This window comes from Anabrus simplex, chromosome 1 (genome assembly GCF_040414725.1).
Source record: "Anabrus simplex isolate iqAnaSimp1 chromosome 1, ASM4041472v1, whole genome shotgun sequence".
Classification (NCBI taxonomy): domain Eukaryota; kingdom Metazoa; phylum Arthropoda; class Insecta; order Orthoptera; family Tettigoniidae; genus Anabrus; species Anabrus simplex.
In genome coordinates, this window is record NC_090265.1 from 1169064271 (window position 1) to 1169082779 (window position 18509).

Genomic DNA, 18509 nt, shown 5'->3' on the forward strand with positions numbered 1-18509 from the left:
GGACCACCGCGAGCGGCGATGCACGCAGAAACACGTTGAGGTACAGAGTCAATAAGAGTACGGATTGTGTCCTGAGGGATGGTTCTCCATTCTCTGTCAACCATTTGCCACAGTTGGTCGTCCATACGAGGCTGGGGCAGAGTTTGCAAACGGCGTCCAATGAGATCCCACACGTGTTCGATTGGTGAGAGATCCGGAGAGTACGCTGGCCACGGAAGCATCTGTACACCTCGTAGAGCCTGTTGGGAGATGCGAGCAGTGTATGGGCGGGCATTATCCTGCTGAAACAGAGCATTGGGCAGCCCCTGAAGGTACGGGAGTGCCACCGGCCGCAGCACATGCTGCACGTAGCGGTGGGCATTTAACGTGCCTTGAATACGCACTAGAGGTGACGTGGAATCATACGCAATAGCGCCCCAAACCATGATGCCACGTTGTCTAGTTGTAGGGTGCTCCACAGTTACTGCCGGATTTGACCTTTCTCCACGCCGACGCCACACTCATCTGCGGTGACTATCACTGACAGAACAGAAGCATGACTCATCGGAGAACACGACGTTCCGCCATTCCCTCATCCAAGTCGCTCTAGCCCGGCACCATGCCAGGCGTGCACGTCTATGCTGTGGAGTCAATGGTAGTCTTCTGCGCGGCCGCCGGGAGTGCAGGCCTCCTTCAACCAATCGACGGGAAATTGTTCTGGTCGATATTGGAACAGCCAGGGTGTCTTGCACATGCTGAAGAATGGCGGTTGACGTGGCGTGCGGGGCTGCCACCGCTTGGCGGCGGATACGCTGATCCTCGCGTGCTGACGTCACTCGGGCTGCGCCTGGACCCCTCGCACATGCCACATGTCCCTGCGCCAACCATCTTTGCCACAGGCGCTGCACCGTGGACACATCCCTATGGGTATCGGCTGCGATTTGACGAAGCGACCAACCTGCCCTTCTCAGCCCGATCACCATACCCCTCGTAAAGTTGTCTGTCTGCTGGAAATGCCTCCGTTGATGGCGGTCTGGCATTCTTAGCTATACACGTGTCCTGTGGCACACGACAACACGTTCTACAATGACTGTCGGCTGAGAAATCACGGTACGAAGTGGGCCATTCGCCAACGCCGTGTCCCATTTATCGTTCGCTACGTGCGCAGCACAGCGGCGCATTTCACATCATGAGCATACCTCAGTGACGTCAGTCTACCCTGCAATTGGCATAAAGTTCTGACCACTCCTTCTTGGTGTTGCATTTGCTCTGTCAGTCAGTGTATTTTAGTATTGAAAAGGTGGAAACGTTTACGTTGTTATTATTATTACTTATATATTGTTAATAGTGTGCAAGGGAATTTGAATGGAGAGAGAAAAATACATGAGTGAGGTACAATTAAAAGTCATGAAACAGCCGGATAATGAACAGAAGATCACAGAATGGGTAATGAAAGAGTGGAAAAACCAGGGAATATAAGTAAGTTTTTAGAGGCAGTTAGAAAACGTTGTATAAAGATGTTAAAGAAGTGGAATTTAAAAGTAACAGGGAGGATGTAAAAATAAGGTAGTAGTGCAATATATATTTATTCTTCTTGTCATAGATTCTGGTTGTTGTATGTAGAAAGTAAAGATGGTGAGGTATGCAGATCAGCAGTAGAGTACAAGAGTGCATGTCAGAGTGGGTGTCCTAGGTCAGTGCTCAGCTGCCTGACTCAGCATAATAGGCGTTGGGTCAGGTGATGAGCAGTTGGTTATCTTGTAGAGTGAAAGGAGAGTGGGGGCCTGATTAAGCTCAAGATGGTTACGTATGGAAGAATGACTGCAAGGATGGAATATGAGTAGATGCCCGAGGTGGCAGATCATCTGCAACAGAGGGCAGGAGGGAACACCAATGCTGACATACACTTAGAGTGAGTAGACTCTTTAGTTAACCTTGTATTTGATAATTTTATCACATTGTTATTTTTTATCTGTATTTTCTCCAAACAGATCCATTAGGTTGTGAAACTGTACAGATCTGGAGAAAATAAAGGTTTATATAATGTAATGTAAAGTTAATCCAATTAAATTCATATTTTGAGAATTTTAAAACTTTTCCACAGTATATAGAAAATGACTGTAAAGAACTATGCTTATTATTGGAGCTCAGAAATGTTGATGCTGTTATTGCAGACTTCCAGTCTTTTAATTTTGTGGCTCGCAATAAATCAGAGTTGGAGACATATGTTATTTCCTTTATCTTAAGTGCCGAAGCTCTAAAGCCACTTGCTGAATGTGTGATATGCATTCCCATTTCCACCACCAGTGTAGAAAGGTCATTCAGCACTATGAATAGGGTGATGAGAAAAATAAGAAACAGAATGGGCCAGGATACACTTCAAGCTTGTGTAAAGGTGTCAATCGAGGAGGACAAAGAAACAGCAGAAAATGTTACCGATTCTACAGTCCACAGATATTCTGTAAAGAAACTTTGTTGAATTTGTCTCCTGTGAAACATGTAAGTTACTGCATCTATTTAAAATCAACTTAATTATAGGCCTCCCTAATAATATTTAACAGTAAAAGTGGCTGGAATAGAGCCCAGGATCATTTTCATATAGACAGTTGTAGAAAAAAGTTTGTACCTTGTTTTTTAAATAGCCCACCTGGTGGCCTTAATTGTTAAGGCGTTGAAGTCTAAATGGTCTGACACCAAGGTTAGCCAGTTCGAGCCCCGTTGGTCGAAAAAATGTCACCATCAGAATGTTGGCGGTAGGATAGTGGAGGTGGTGGTATACAATTTCTAATCACTAGATTGTGTGCCAAAATCCTGAAGCCATATGACGCTGTTGATAGTGATTCGTCCATTGGATGGAGACGTTAAGCCTTGAGCAGACCCCTTGATGCTATTTGACAGGAGTAGGCTACGTGCCGGCACCGGGTTTCACCCTCTCTCTTCCTAGTACCATATATCACGTCATTCATTTCATCTCATTAACTCCTCTGATGAGGCTGACGTCAGGAAGGGCATCCAGTCATAAAAACCCGCCACGACAGATTCATCTCACCTCACCTCACCTCATACCCGACCCTGTAGAGAAACGGGACAAGGGTTGGACAAACAAACACCATTTGTTTTTAAAATGGATTTTTTAAATAAGAAATAATGGAAACAAATACCAAATCATTCATTTGAATTGGTTTTGATGTGTACTTTGAGAGATTATTGACCAATTAAATCCAGAGTGGCTGTTTCTTCTAAGCTGAAATCTCTGGCTTTTAATTCTTGAAACCACCTTCCTATACCTACAGTAATTGTTTTTAGGCAATAAGCAGGTTTGTAGATTTTACATAATTGTTGATGAAAAGACTGCAATTGTACCTGTTGGTGCTCTGAACCACAGGGATGTGATGTGACTTTCCATTTCAAAACTTCCCCTTGCATTGGTCGAGATTGAAACCACAACTTCTATAGAGAGAAACTAATGATAGTATTGCTCAACTGTCATGTCCCATTCCCATACAGTACTTGTGTAGAAGAATGTTGAATATGTCAACAATCAATCAGTACTGATTATGACCAAACTTTACTGAGAGAGACACTGACATAAATGTCACATCATCTGTGTTCAAACTGGGCGAGTTGGCCATGCAGTTAGGAGCGCGCAGCTGTGAGCTTGCATCCGGGAGGTAGGGGGTTCGAGCCCCACAGTCGGCAGCCCCTGAAGATGGTTTTCCATGGTTTCCCATTTTCACATTAGGCAAATGCTGGGGCTGTACCTTAATTAAGGCCACAGCTGCTTCCTTCCCACTCCTAGGCCTTTATTCTACCATCGTCACCATGAGACCTATCTGTGTCGGTGCAACGTAAAGCAAGTTGTAAAAAAAAAAAAAAGAAGTCTGTGTTCAAACATACAGTTTTGCATTAGGAACATTCAAACACACACTGCCAAGAAGATGCTCTGAAATGTCTAAACAATAATAAATAAAGATGAGCAATGCTGGTAATCTTTTGAAATTTTCTAGAGCATTATTATTTTGTAAATTAAAGAAAAGAGTCTCTTTAGTATGTTTTATTGAGGAACTTACAAAAGTCTGATGGGTGGTATAACATATACAGCCTGTGACAAAGTTTGGTGAATGAAGTCAGAATGGTCGATCTGACAACACTGGCGACACACAACACTGCACATGCATAGCAGCAGGTTTTGACCACCTGCTCCCAACGTTGTTCAGTTGAGCATCGTGTGTATGCCGTGTAAGACCTGTTTGACACAGTGCATGTTTAGTACGTTGGTTCTGAACTGCGAACAGGAAAATGAACGACCAAAAGATCAATGTACAGTTTTGTTTTAAGGTTGGTAAGACACCGAAAGAAACGTATGCGATGCTGGTACATGTTTATGAAGATCAAGCACTGTCCTTGAAGTGTGTATACAAGTGGTTCGCCCGTTTTCGAGGAGGCCGGGAAAGTGTTTCTGACAACCCCCGTAGCAGAAGACCGGCGACTGCCGTCAGTGACGAAAACATTGAAAAGGTGAGGACATTAATCACGAATGATCAGCAATTAACTGTGCGCATGATAGCGGATGAACTGCAGGTTAACTGTGAATCCATGCGACAAATTGTTACCCAGAAGTTAGGGAAGAGGAAAACGTGTTCTCGTCTTGTGCCACATCACTTGACTGATGATCAGAAGCAGGCACGTTTAGAGGCTTCACAGGATTTTGTCGAAACAGCGGATGCGACGACAAATTTCTTGAACTGTATTGTCACTGAGGATGAAACCTGATGTCCCAGGTACGACTCTGAAACTAAATGGCAAGGCATTCTCCGGGATCCCCTCGTTGGAAAAAGGTCAGAGCCGAAAAGTCACGCATCAAACTCGCTTGGAAGGGAAAGAGATTTGACCATATTCCTGACATACAACGAAACGTGACGAGGCTTTTGAACACCATCCCAAAGGAAGCCTTCTTGCAGAGTTTCCAGGACATGTATCGCCAATCTCAGCAGTGCATAGTTATGGGAGGGGATTATTTAAGGACAGTAAGGTCACTGTCGTACATTGTTCATCTATGTTGATAGTACAGGGCTATTCACCGAACTTTATTGTCACTGGTTGTGTTACGAAGAAAATAGATTCACCACTCTGAAAACTATATCAGTGCTGGTGGATAACTGTGTATTTAAACTCCTGATAAGTACAATTTTCATAACCAACACTGGCATCTCACTATCCTCCTTAACATACAGTAATATGTCAACATATGAATGTCCCAATCATTTTGTTTTGGTATTCCAGGAAGATTTCTATTTCTACTGATGTTTTAATCTGGAAGCTAGTTAACCTTACTCCCCCTCTCCTCCTCTCTCTCTCTCTCTCTCTCTCTCTCTCTCTCTTTCTCTCTTTGTTAATATCTAACTTTTGGAATATATTTTGTCTTAGGTCCACATCCTCAATGAAGAGAGACGAGGTCCAGTCATGGAGGCAGTTGTCAGTCGCATGAAAACTATTCAGGAATTCTTAGCACTCAATTCAGATGAGCAGAATGAATATGATATCCCTCTGCGATTCATTGCAGTTTCTGCCACAATCCCAAACATTGAGGATGTGGCATGCTGGTTAGGATCAATGGATAACCCTGCTTTATCTTGGGCACTTGGTGAAGAGTACCGCCCAGTGAAATTGACCAAGATTGTCTTGGGATATGACTGTCCATCTCATTTCTCACAGTTTCGGTTTGAAATTCAACTGAGTTATAAAATCCGACCACTTTTATTTAAATACTCTGAACAAAAACCTTCACTGATATTTTGTAGCACAAGGAAAGGTGTTATTCAAACTACAGATGTACTTTCTAAGCAGATTACTTTCCATTTCAGTTTAGAACAGAAGCAGCGCTTATTGGAGTGCACAAGGAATATGCGAGAAAATAAGCTGAAAGACTATATACTAGCTGGAGTAGGTTGTCATCATGCTGGAATGGATGTAAATGATCGTCACATTGTTGAAAACTTATTTCGAAATGGTTTCCTTCCTGTGCTGGTGACCACAAGTACACTCGCAATGGGTGTAAATCTCCCAGCTCATTTGGTGATAATTAAATCAACACAACACTATGCTGGCGGCTGCTACCAAGATTATTCTGAGAATCAAATTCTTCAAATGATGGGTCGTGCTGGTCGACCTCAATTTGACACTCAAGCTACAACTATCATAATGACCAGGAATAATCAGGTGAATCGATATAGGCGGCTGGTAGAAAGTAAAGATCTACTAGAGAGCAACCTTCTTCAACACCTGGCTGAACATTTGAATTCTGAAGTTGTGCTGTCTACAATTACGGAGAAAGCCCAAGCAATCAACTGGATAAGATCTACTTTCCTTTATGTGCGCACACTGAAAAACCCAAAATATTATGGAATTTCTGCAGAACTTTCCAAGAAAGGCATTGAAGATAAACTTCAAGAAATTTGCCTTAGAGAATTAAATGCCCTTGCTAGTATTAATCTAGTTAAAATGGATGTCTATGATATTCACCCCACACAAACTGGACGACTTATGGCACAGTTCTATATAGCATTTGAGACCATGAAAATATTCACAAAGATTAGTGGCAGTGAAAAATTATATGAAATGTTGGCAATACTTACTAGTTGCCATGAGTTTGCAGATTTCCAGCTGAGAACTAATGAAAAAAGAGCATTAAATGCTTTAAATCAATCTAAAACTGGAATCAGATTTCCGCTTCCAAACTTGATTAAGACTCGAGAAATGAAGGTAAACTGTCTTGTGCAGGCTTCATTTGGTTGCCTTCCAATTCCTGATCCTTCTCTCCATCAAGATTCAATAAGAATTATCCGCACAGGACAGCGTATCACTTCCTGCATGGCAAAATATCTATCTATGCAACCTCACTATTCTAGTCTATTAAATGCTATTATCCTTGCTAAGTGCTTCCGCTGTAATCTATGGGAAAACTCTAATTATGTATCTCGGCAGCTGGAACGCATTGGTCCTGTCCTATCTGCATGCTTAGTTGCTGCAGGTAAAACTAATTTCCAAGCCATTGCCGAGTCAAATCCCCGTGATTTGGAGAGAATTTTGAACCGACCATCACCCATGGGAGATAGAGTGCGATATGCTGCAGCACACTTGCCAAGATACAGTCTTCACTTGGAAAGAGAGGAGACACAAGTGCACATCAGACTTTTATTAGATAACATAGAAGCAATTGAGTTAGACAATACTGCTGGTTTAAAACACAGGCTTCATTTGTTAGTAGGAGATTCAAACAATAAACTCCTCCTTCATAAGAAATTTCAGGACTCCCTCTTAGTTGAAAATGGAGGACATTGTGAGTGGACAGTTGGACCACTGGACTGGACAAAAATCACTGAGGTTGTGGTGAATGTGGTTAGTGAGGAGTGGGTTGGATTAGATGTGACATCTAGTACATCAGTAAATCCTTCAGTTGATAATTCACAAGCAATTCCAGTAGCAGTGCAAAAGAAAATAGGAAAATATATTGAAAGCAGTCAGAAGAGTGGTCCCACAAGAGCTAAAAAGTCCATTCTCAGTCAATTACATGATATATCGAATGGAGTCATACAAAGCATTGGAAATAAGAGACTCCGAACCAGTTTTTCTGCAACACCTGGTCAAATAAGTCTCGATAGGTTTATATACACACCTTCAAGGAATAAGAAATTGTCTCCAGAATCACATGGATGCTACAATTCAAGCTCATGCAAAGAAAGAGATAATTATAGCTCTGCAGACTGCATTATGAAGAAACAACTAGAAAAACAAATTATGAATAGAAATCTCACTGAAACGCATCTCCTGAATAGTGAAAGTGATCAGGGTAAAATGTCAAATACCTTAAAACAACCATTGCACACAATCCAACAACAGATAAATCTTCCCTCTGTATCACCTTTTTGTGCTTTCGAGGACTCAGGCTATTCATATACAAACTCAAATATACAACAGTATATCCCAATTGAAAATAAAATTGATTATACTTGTATAGGGGTACCTGACAAAACTATCCATTCTATAGATAAAGCTCCAGTTTGTAGAAAGTATATCACACAGAATAAAGCTATAAATTTAAATCCAGCACCAGAGATACAGTGTAAGAAACAGTCAAATAAAAGTAACAAATTACGAGAAGAAGCAATGAGAAAGAAAACGTCATTTAAGATGGAAATATCATCACATCAAAATTCTGCATCTGGTGTAACTAAACAGAACAATTTTAATATAATAAATTTAAAAACTGGCACCTCAGAATCAAAGACTTACAGTAAAGAGTTACAAGAAGAAACAGTGAGGAATGACACAAAAGAAACAGAGTCATACAGCAAAATAATGAAAATTTCTAGTGACAGTCAAATGAAGGCGAATGGTTCAAATGTTGTACATTCACCAGCCAACTTTTCAAAGTCAGAGATATACCGGTATGCATTAAATTATAATTCAGTTAGTAGTTCAAGTGGAACTCAAAACACATCCTACTCTACAAACCCTGAAGAGTCATTACAAGTATCAAACAGTCAGAGTTCAATTAAAAAAGCAGCTGTATTCATTAAAGTACCTTCTAAAAGTGATACAAGGAAAGAAAAGTTTAAAAGCAAATATTATCCCATATTTCTTGGAGCTCTAAAAGAGAAACACACACAGCCAATCAGGTTTTCCACAGAAATAGGACAGTTGTGTGATAATTCTACAGGAACTACTTTATTAACAGACTGGAAGGTTGAAGATTTACAGATTCCTTGTGAAATTAATTTTGATCTGCAGATTGAAAGATTGATACTTGATTATACTTGTGTAGGGGAACTTGATGAAACAACCCATACTATAGATAAAGCTCCAGTTTATAGAAAGTATACTAACACACATGACAACAGTTGTATTCTTAAGAATAAAATGCTGTGTTCTGGGATTGAAACTAAATCCACAAGCAACTTTCTTCCTCTTATAAATTCACTAATTACAAGTACAAAGGATGATATACAGCATATTCCCAATATTCCAATTAAAATAAGAACTTCTACTGAAAAATATGGTGAAAATGTCACTGATGAAAATATGGATCAGTATTGCAAAAACAATGAAAAAATACTCCCTAATAGTAGCATTCTTAAGACTAGAGACTTACCCTTAAGGAATGAAACCAGGTCCATGTGCAAATCACTTCCAATTGCTAATACATTAATGGCAAATAACAAGGATGATACTGAATATTTTGGACAAAAGTATATTCCTATCACAACTTTTCATAAAGATAGTAGTGAATCTGTAAGTATTCAGTCAGTCTCTACTAATGATCACTCAGGTACCATAGAAAGTGAAACAGATAAAGAAGGGATCTATTTACCATACAGAGTAAATCTTTCTCAACAAAGCGATACATATTCTCAATCACCAATTTGGGGAAATCAGTCGCAAGTAATGCTGGAGGATATTCCATTTAGCTGGGTTTCACGCCCAATTGAATACATAGCCAGTTCTGGATTTCAAAATACTCAAAAAAATGAATGTTGTTCTCCTCCAACATTATGTTCACCACCATTGTTTGACACATCACAATCATCGGTTAGCAGTGATAATTATTTCAACAATACAGTTTCAGAAACATAAGTGATCTGAATAGATGAGCTGAAAGTAAATTATGCTCATAGGTGGCCAAAGAAATTTACTGTACAAAATAAACTACAGACTACCTATGGAACAAAACTAAAAATAACATGAGGTTAGTTTAAATGAGGGTATGTTTCTGTTTTAATGAGAAATAAGTATAGATGTATGTTTCAACAAGAAATTCAGTAACTGTAGCATACACATTATGAGTAGGGCCTAAAACAGACAAGGTGTAAAATATTCTCCATAAGTATTCCAATGGTCTTATTACAAATTGAGTATTGAAGGCTATTTTTTACAATAGAGTTGATAACAGACACTTGTATTTTCCTTCTCTAAAAATTGTGACGGGTCTTACAAGTGCATAAGCTTACTGAGCCAAATCATACGTTCCTTTCTGGTTTTAATTACTTAACCATGCAACTTAAATTACATCCCTCAGAACCTCAGTTGTAAAATTGTGCACTTATAGTGTCACTTAAGATGGATTTAAAATATTATTAGAAAGTGGGAAACTCATGTATATGAAACAAAAAGCTCATAATCTGTCAGATGACTAAGAACAAGGTAACCTTAATACAGTCAGTGATAAAACAATTTACAATATGGAGAAAGCTTTAGGTTTTATGGAAGAGAGAGTGTGAGAAAACTTTCTCAATATTAACATTAGATTATTACATTTTAGACTGAAGCAGTACTTTGTGCACCTGCAGAAGAATTTCTTAAATTTAGAATAGTGGAAACAAAAATGGATCAAGACAGAAATAAACCATTAATTGAATGAATGCATTGGTCAACAACAGCAATAATATTCAGACCTTATCAATAGATGACACAGTGACATAATATCACAAAAACACCTTTCAGTCTTGTATTAATAGGAAAGTTGCACTGTATATTTATGATCTTGTTATGTATATAGAGAATTCTTAATATAAACAAATTAATTTCAAACTCTCGTACAAGTTTGTAAATAAGAATAATATGTAATAAAATAAATGTTGTAAATGTTGTTATATGATTAGTTCTCAGCAATGCACTTGAAAATCCTATAATTTCCATTTGGCTAAAGGTAATAAAAAGAAATGAAATAATCCTCCTACTCTTCAGGAGCTGATAATTAGAGTTAGACTCCTAAGAGTCCAGTCAGTCAATCAGTCAATCCTCATCATATATTTATTTCCATCTAGCTGTCATACCTACTACTAACAATAATATTAATATAATAGGTATCAGTTATATTACAATAGTAGGTTTCACCAGCTGGAGATGATCACAGGCACTTTCTTTTGGGAATTTAACCTTTTCACTCTGATGGACTGCTGTAGCAAGCAGGAGAGAGCCATGCTGGGTAGCCGGTATACTGCTGGGAGCGATGCCACACGGCCGGTGGATTACAGTAGCAACCGAGCGTTTTTCGGCATTTCTGTGCTTCACTAAGTAGACTGCTGGAGAAGTTATACCTTCATGTTATCTAGTTAATGTCAAGTGAGTCTGTAGTGCTACTAGTAGAGTAGTAGTAGTCATCAGACGTCAGAGGTGATCAGTAAGAAAGTAAGGGTTCGAGTGACCTTTGTGCTCATCATTTACAGCATAATTTCTGTTCACTGTCAATGTATTAGGGCTTCTGTAGGTAGCTACGATGCATTGTGATACCATACTTCATAATGCATGAGGAACAGTATACTGGTATACTGCGGATGAAGCTCTAATCATCATGATGGGTAGTGACTTTGAAGATGAAGACGGGAAAGATGTAACTCTGTTAGTACTGTGTCCACAGCCATGGATTGAAAAGCAGGACGGGAAGCTTTACATGAATGAAAATGATTAAAATATACACAGCTATATTTGACTAAACTACCAAGTGTATGCATAAGATTTTGCCGTTGATTTTTATTTTTTTGTAAAGAAAACATGTAATTTTCAAGGGAAATTATTTTTTGTTTATTCAAACTACAGTATTGGCCATTGGCTTCTACACCCTTCACCCATCTTTCAGGTAAGTTATGAATACCATGCCAGAAAAACTGCTTGTCTTTTGCAGCAAACCATCTGTCGAGCCATTTTCCAACTTCCTTGAAATTGCTGAAGTGCTGCTCTGCGAGAACATTCCAGTCCAGAGGCTGATGCGAAGAGGTGATAGTTAGATGGCGCCAGGTCAAGGGAGTATGACAGGTACAGAAGGATGTCCCATCCAAGCGATTTCAAGGCATCTTTCACTGGTTTTGCTTTGTGAGACGAGGCATTGTCGTGTAACAAAATCACTTTGCCACGTCTTCTGACCAGTTCCGGTCATGCGTGATTTAAATTAATCATTTGTTGGTGACGCCGAGAGGATTCGTTGTACTCACCACACAACACCTCGTAATCTGCAGGCCTTCAGGCTGAGCAGCGGTCGCTTGGTATGCCAAGGTCCTTCAAGGGCTGTAGTGCCATGGGGTTTGGTTTGGGTTTGGATTTGTTGGTGACAGCATTGTGCATTAACGGTTTTGCAGGGCTTCAAGAGTTCATAATACACAATACCGCTCTGGTCCCACCAGACACATAGCATTGTCTTCTTGCTGAAGTGATTTGGCCTTGGTGTTGAAGGATCGGCTTCTCCAGGTGACAGCCATGATTTTCTCCACTTCAGGTTTTCAAAACAAATCCATTTTTCTTCACCCATCACAATTTGGCACAGAAATTATTTTCTTTGGTGGCGTTGAAGTAGCATTTCACAAGTGACTTTGTGTTTTTCCATTTGCCAATCATTCAAATCGTGTCGGACCCATTTACCGAGTTTATTAATCTTCTCCATTGCTCATAAACATCTGCTGATTGTTTCTTGTGACACATTTAATGCTTGTGCCAATTGCTGTTGAGTTTGAGTTGGGTCATCATCCAGTAACGCCTACAATTGCTCGTCTTCGCACTTTTGTGGTCTACCAGAGTGCCCACTGTCTTTCACATTGAGATCACCATGTTTAAATTGTCGAAACCATGTCTCACATGTTGTAATCGATGGAGCATATTCACCATATGTGTCTACCAGCAAATGATGACTTTTCACAGCCTTTTTCTTTTGATTAAATAAGTAAAGCAATGCGTGCTGCAAATGTTCTTTTTCAGGCACAAATGTTGACATAATCACTGAACAATACAACACAGACGCTAGTGTTTGGCAGACTCAACTTGTGTGTGTTAGTAGGTTAATGTCAGATGAACAAACTGACATATGTGTCAAATTCATACATTGCGTACTGTTTGCTGGCGCCATCTCTAAGTGAAACCAGAAAAGACTTATGCATACACCTGGTATATATACAGTATACTTATTTTTAAACTAGTCAACCTGTCATGTCTTACGAATGTTAACAAATGCGAGCAAGAAAGCAAAGAGCAGAAAGTATCCTGTACAATGGGGAGGGTCAGCCAGCCTGGGGACTCAAGACCGTGATTCCACACTTGTTTCACCAGAGAGAAAGGGTTAAAACAGTGTCAATAACTGTTCTCTAAAAAGAATGTATGTACTGTCCTGATTAAACAATCTAGGTCAAGACAACAAATTCTCACTATTATCAGTTCTTACAGAGCAGGCAGTGACATGCTTTGTATTCCTACCCTAGTCCTTTAACCTACCTCTCCTGCCATGGCATACAAGTTAGAGTTTGTTAAACTGCAAACACATCATTCATAAGTTCTGTCGTGCATATACAGGTTGTTAAAAAATTCTATGCCCAAACTAATAAATATATGAAGGAGATAACAACTGATATATTTTGTTAAACAACCATGCATCGGAGACTCATATTGAATGAGCACTATGCATGCGTAAGTACGTGAATGGAGAAGGAGATAAACAAGGAATACTTCGTTACACCAAACTTGATTTGAGGTACGTAGTGTTGTGATGTCATGCACTTTGACACTGAGCAATTAAACAGCATGTAACACAATAATAATAATAATAATAATAATAATAATAATAATAATAATAATAATAATAATAATAATAATAATAATAATAATAATAATAATAATAACAACTAGCAGAAACCCATCAAGACATGACGGTCATTGGGGTAAATATTTATTGAAGGGTTTCGTTATATACAACATTCATTGTACTTTGTTTTTTTTATAATTTTCTTTACATACACTGACATAATTAAGTCTTACAGTGACAATGGGATAGGAAATGGCTAGAAGTGGGAAGAAAGTGACCTTGGTCTTAATTAAGGTGCAGCCCAACATTTGCCTGGTGTGAAAATGGGAAACCACAGAAAACCATCTTCCAGGCTGCTGACAGTGGGGTTCGAACCCACTATATCCTGAATGCAAGCTGAGAGCTGTGTGACCCAAACCACACACCCCCTTGTTCGGGGCATTCCTTGTACTTCAAACCTTGTACCTTTCGGCACTATTGCAACTTTAAAATATCGCTTTCCTGATATTGCATCATTTAACTGGTCATGGCTGAAAACTTGCTGAGGTAAACAGAGACCTTCACATCCCTTGAGGTTTATTGATTGTGATACAAAATGTCAAGCAAATTGGAAATTTGATGCTTCTTGAAAGAAAATGGAAGTGTTTTATTCAATATTGTTAAGTCAATTCAAAGGATCAGAGCTCTCTGTCCAGCTTTATCTTCACTTATTATTTCAAAATCTGTCCGACTCGTTGGCTGAACAGTCAGCGTACTGGCCTTCGGTTCGGAGGGTCCCGGGTTCGATTCCCAGCCAGGTCGGGGATTTTAACCTTAATTGGTTGATTCCAATGGCACGGGGGCTGGGTGTATGTGTTGTCTTCATCATCATTTCATCCTCATCACGATGCACAGGTCGCCTACTGGTGTCAAATAGAAAGACCTGCACCTGGCGAGCCGAACCCTTCCTGGGATATCCCGGCACTTAAAGCCATACGACATTTCATTTCATTTCAAAATCTAAACAATTTTCATAGATACTTCTTACAATTAGGCCCTAATCTGCTTTCGTTTAGGAGCTGTTGGGAAATGTTCTGAATTTCAAGGAGCATAACTATGGATCCAATATTTAGAATAAGAATATATGGAGGCAAAATGTTGATTCCAAGGAATTAATTAATTAACTAAATAAGAATGGCAACTTTTAAGAAAATATCTTTTGCAGAAGTGAACGTTTGGCCACAAACTTCAATTACGATATCATTATGTGCTACAATTCTGGCTGGTAGTTCATTAACATTTGATCCATTACCATCTACAGAGGGGCAGTCACCGTTACCATTTCTTGCAAAAAAAAATTCAGCAAATTCCATTTTTTGTGGTTTTGTTTGCATATTTGTATGTAAGTTAATTTGTGTATTTTGAAAAAGGGGTTAAAGAGGAGATAATTTAATACAATTATAAATAATTGTTTGGCAATAAGCAAGTGGCAAAACAGACAAAACCTGTATGAAACCTCTCCCAAGAAAATTAATTTTCCCACCAGAAGGAATGGAATGTCATTACCTATAATATAATTTGGAAGACAATTCACATGAATGACTATTTGCCATTGGGTCTTTATTCCATATTGAGCTATGCTAATCGAATATCACCTGCTGCCTTGGAATTTCATTTTAAACCAGACACCAAATTCTCATTTAAATTTAGAGGAATTTTGAATGTAATGTGCACTATTCAACAGCTGACCAGTGGCTCTTCCTGTCCACGAATAGCAGTGCAGCTGACAGTCTGCGCATGTGTGCCTACTCCCCTTCCACCTCCCCTATCGTGCCTCCTACTCAGCCCCTCACGGTTCAGGCAGGCTTGAAATACTGGCGAGCACATTATCCAATAAGAATGCTACATATTTCTTTAATCATTTAAAAATATACGGCAAGAAATTTTTATGCTTATCAAGACACTCTATGAATCTACAGGCCAAGAACGTTTTACGTTTTACGGTGTCAATCGGTTCAGTTATTCTCTCAGAATCGATGTAACAAAAATCAGCCTAGTGTTTTAAATATATAGATAATAATAATGATAAACTTTGTTACACCAAAGTTAATTTGAGGTACATAGTGTTGTGATGTCATACTCTTCGACCTTGAGCCATTGAATAGCATGTAATAATGCTGTAGTGCTTGCGTGAGGGTAGTGGTATCAACACTTTGTTTACAGTATATCTGAAGGCAATGGCTGAAGAGTCCAACAAGCATTCTGTGAATCTTTCCCTGCACAAAGATATCTGTATTATTGCACATTTACTGTAATCCATGAACGATAGGATTGTTACATTAATGGTAAACAGGCCCAAGGCAGGCAGACCATGGATGTGCGTGGAAGACGTGTTGTTACTCTTTAAGAACAGTCCAGAGGCTACGCAACCAGTTGCCACCGAGTTCAGTGTTCACCGTAGTTTAGTATGAAATGTGTTGCATGAACAGCTGCTTTGTCCTTTTCATCAAACTAGAGTACCAGCTATGAGACCGGATGACTATCCATCTTGGCTGAGTTTGTACGCTGGATTCTGCAACAAGCCAACGAAGACCCTTAGTTTCCTGAAGTTGTTCTGTTAAATGAAACTTAAAACCTCTTCACTCTGTCGAGCAAACAGGTTAAATATAGATATTATACTACAATATACCAGACACTGGCTGGCGAGCGGGTAGGCTTCCACCGCTTCAAAATTTCATACTAGAAGAACAAATTCAAGGACATAACGGAAGGCTTGTTCTGCTATGTTTAAAAAATCCAGTCCAACAACAGTAAAGCATGACTTCATCTAGCCTGATAGGAATAATACACAACTAAATCCTAATTTTTATAATTTAATAATCAGTGCTTCCTAGAAAGGATTTTAACATCAACAACATTTAAATTTGATGATAAGATAGTTGATTTTTAATGGGCCTACACTTAAATGGCAACAACAATTCAAATAGCGACTAGAAACAGTTTATCTGTGGCCAACTCGGCTAGTAAATCCATCTAAGATTATGATACATATTAGTAAGAGTTGTACAATATAGAACGAATATTTGACCTTTTCACGAGTGTTTTAAAGTGTTCTAGTATGTGTGAATGTGTTACATTACAACAGACATTAACAAGAAATGAACAGTGTATATATATATATATATGGGTTAGAGTTAATATTACAGATGACAATGTTTAATGTAAAACAGGGTGATGTTAGATCTTGTGATTTGGGGAAGATTGATATTGATGTAGAAAGCGCCGATGAAAGGAGTTAAGGATCCCGAAACATGTACGTGTGAAACATTGTTAAAAAATCAGATATTGAACGTATATTGACAGGGTAGACTAAACAATCACCCATTGTACATTATTGTTATGAGTCAATATGGACCAATTAAGGACCGATAATGGTCAAATTTGTTGACTTCTATATTTAACAATCTTACAACTGCTATCACTGAAATAGAAGTGGCTACTAAAAAATTTCCTTTAGATCAACAGGAAGAACTACGTTATGAAATCAAAAGAAAATTCCAACCTTCATTCAAAGTTTAAAATCTAACAGGCATAACACCCTTGAACAAGAACAACTCCTTGATTTGAAAAAATAAAATTTAACTTTAATAGTTTAATTGTTACAAATGCAGACAAAGGTAATACTGCAGTAATTCTTAATAAGTCTACTTATATTACAAAAACAGAAGAATAGTTTCTTTATAAAATATTTACTAAAGTCAAAAAAGATTATATTTCCAAACTCCAAAGAGACTTTAAGCATATTCTTAACATAGCACTTCCCTACTCACAAACTCTGAAGCACAGAAACTTATAAGCATGAACCCCAGACTTCCTAAAGCCAAGGCCCCTAAGATCCACAAGGCCGACGTTCCCATGAGACCTTTAAAAAATTGCAGACCTAGCCCAACTTGTAAACTTTCCAAATTTACTTTTAAAAAATTTAAGTAATCATTCTTAGGGTTCATGGTGTGGGTTACTGTAGTTGGGTCCTTGTTCGTGAACCATGGGCAATGGCTGAGGGGCCTAGTAGGCAGTCCTGAGAGGTGGGATACCAGTTGCTATGGAATGGGAGTGGGCAAATCGGACATATTCGGAGTCATGGCCTTCCTTGTACTCAGGCGGCTGGGGCTATACAATCCATCGATGGTCCCTAACCCATCAGAGGAGAGATCCTCACTTAGACTATGTGTAAGTAGGGTAGCATCCTGCTTCATGAATTTACCGAGCTCAGAACATTTTAAGCAAGCCTCGGACATATAGGAGTAATGGAGTCCCACTCACATTTGACAGGCGAGGGACTCCTTGAAAACAACTTGGCGAATGAAATGGAATTTGATGGGGAGCTATCAATATTAATGGGGCTTATGGAAGAAAGAAAGTAGAACTAGCTGAGTCAGCAAAGAAGAAACATCTGGATGTGCTAGGAGTAAGTGATATTCGGATAAGGGGAGATAACGAGGAAGAGATGGGAGATTATAAAGTGTACTTGACGGGTGTTAAAAAGGAAAGGGCGGAGTCTGGGGTAGGGCTGTTCATCAGAAATACTATTGCATGGAACATAGTTCCTGTTAGGCATCTAAACAAGCTAATGATGTGGGTAGATTTGGCAGTTGGAGGAATTAGGAGAAGAATTGTCTCAGTGTATTCACCTTGTGAGGGTGCAGATGAGGATGATATTGACAAGTTTTATGAAGCATTGAGTAACATCGTTGTCAGGGTCAACAACAAAGATAAGATAGTGCTAATGGGCGATTTCAGTGCAAGAGTTGGAAATAGAACTGAAGGATACAAAAAGGTGATTGGTAAATGTGGGGAAGATATTACACCCTTTGCAATTCTTCCTCTGCGGTGATTTCTTCTTTCTGGATTTGCCACGGCTGCCCTGTAATAAAATATACTCACCACAGACATCTATTTTCTCCAGGGGTGGTCTCGTTCACTAGACTGT

General features: G+C 39.1%; 1 protein-coding gene across 1 annotated transcript in view; it reads left to right on the forward strand.

Moving 5' to 3' along the window:
* LOC136858383 (probable ATP-dependent DNA helicase HFM1) overlaps positions 1-10561 on the forward strand; it is a 111700-nt gene extending 101139 nt beyond the window's left edge. The window contains exon 5 of the mRNA XM_068225554.1: positions 5407-10561. Coding sequence (XP_068081655.1) covers positions 5407-9612 — 4206 coding nt within the window. The 3' untranslated portion in view covers positions 9613-10561. The remainder of the gene's footprint in view (positions 1-5406) is intronic.
* Positions 10562-18509: the final 7948 nt, after the last annotated feature.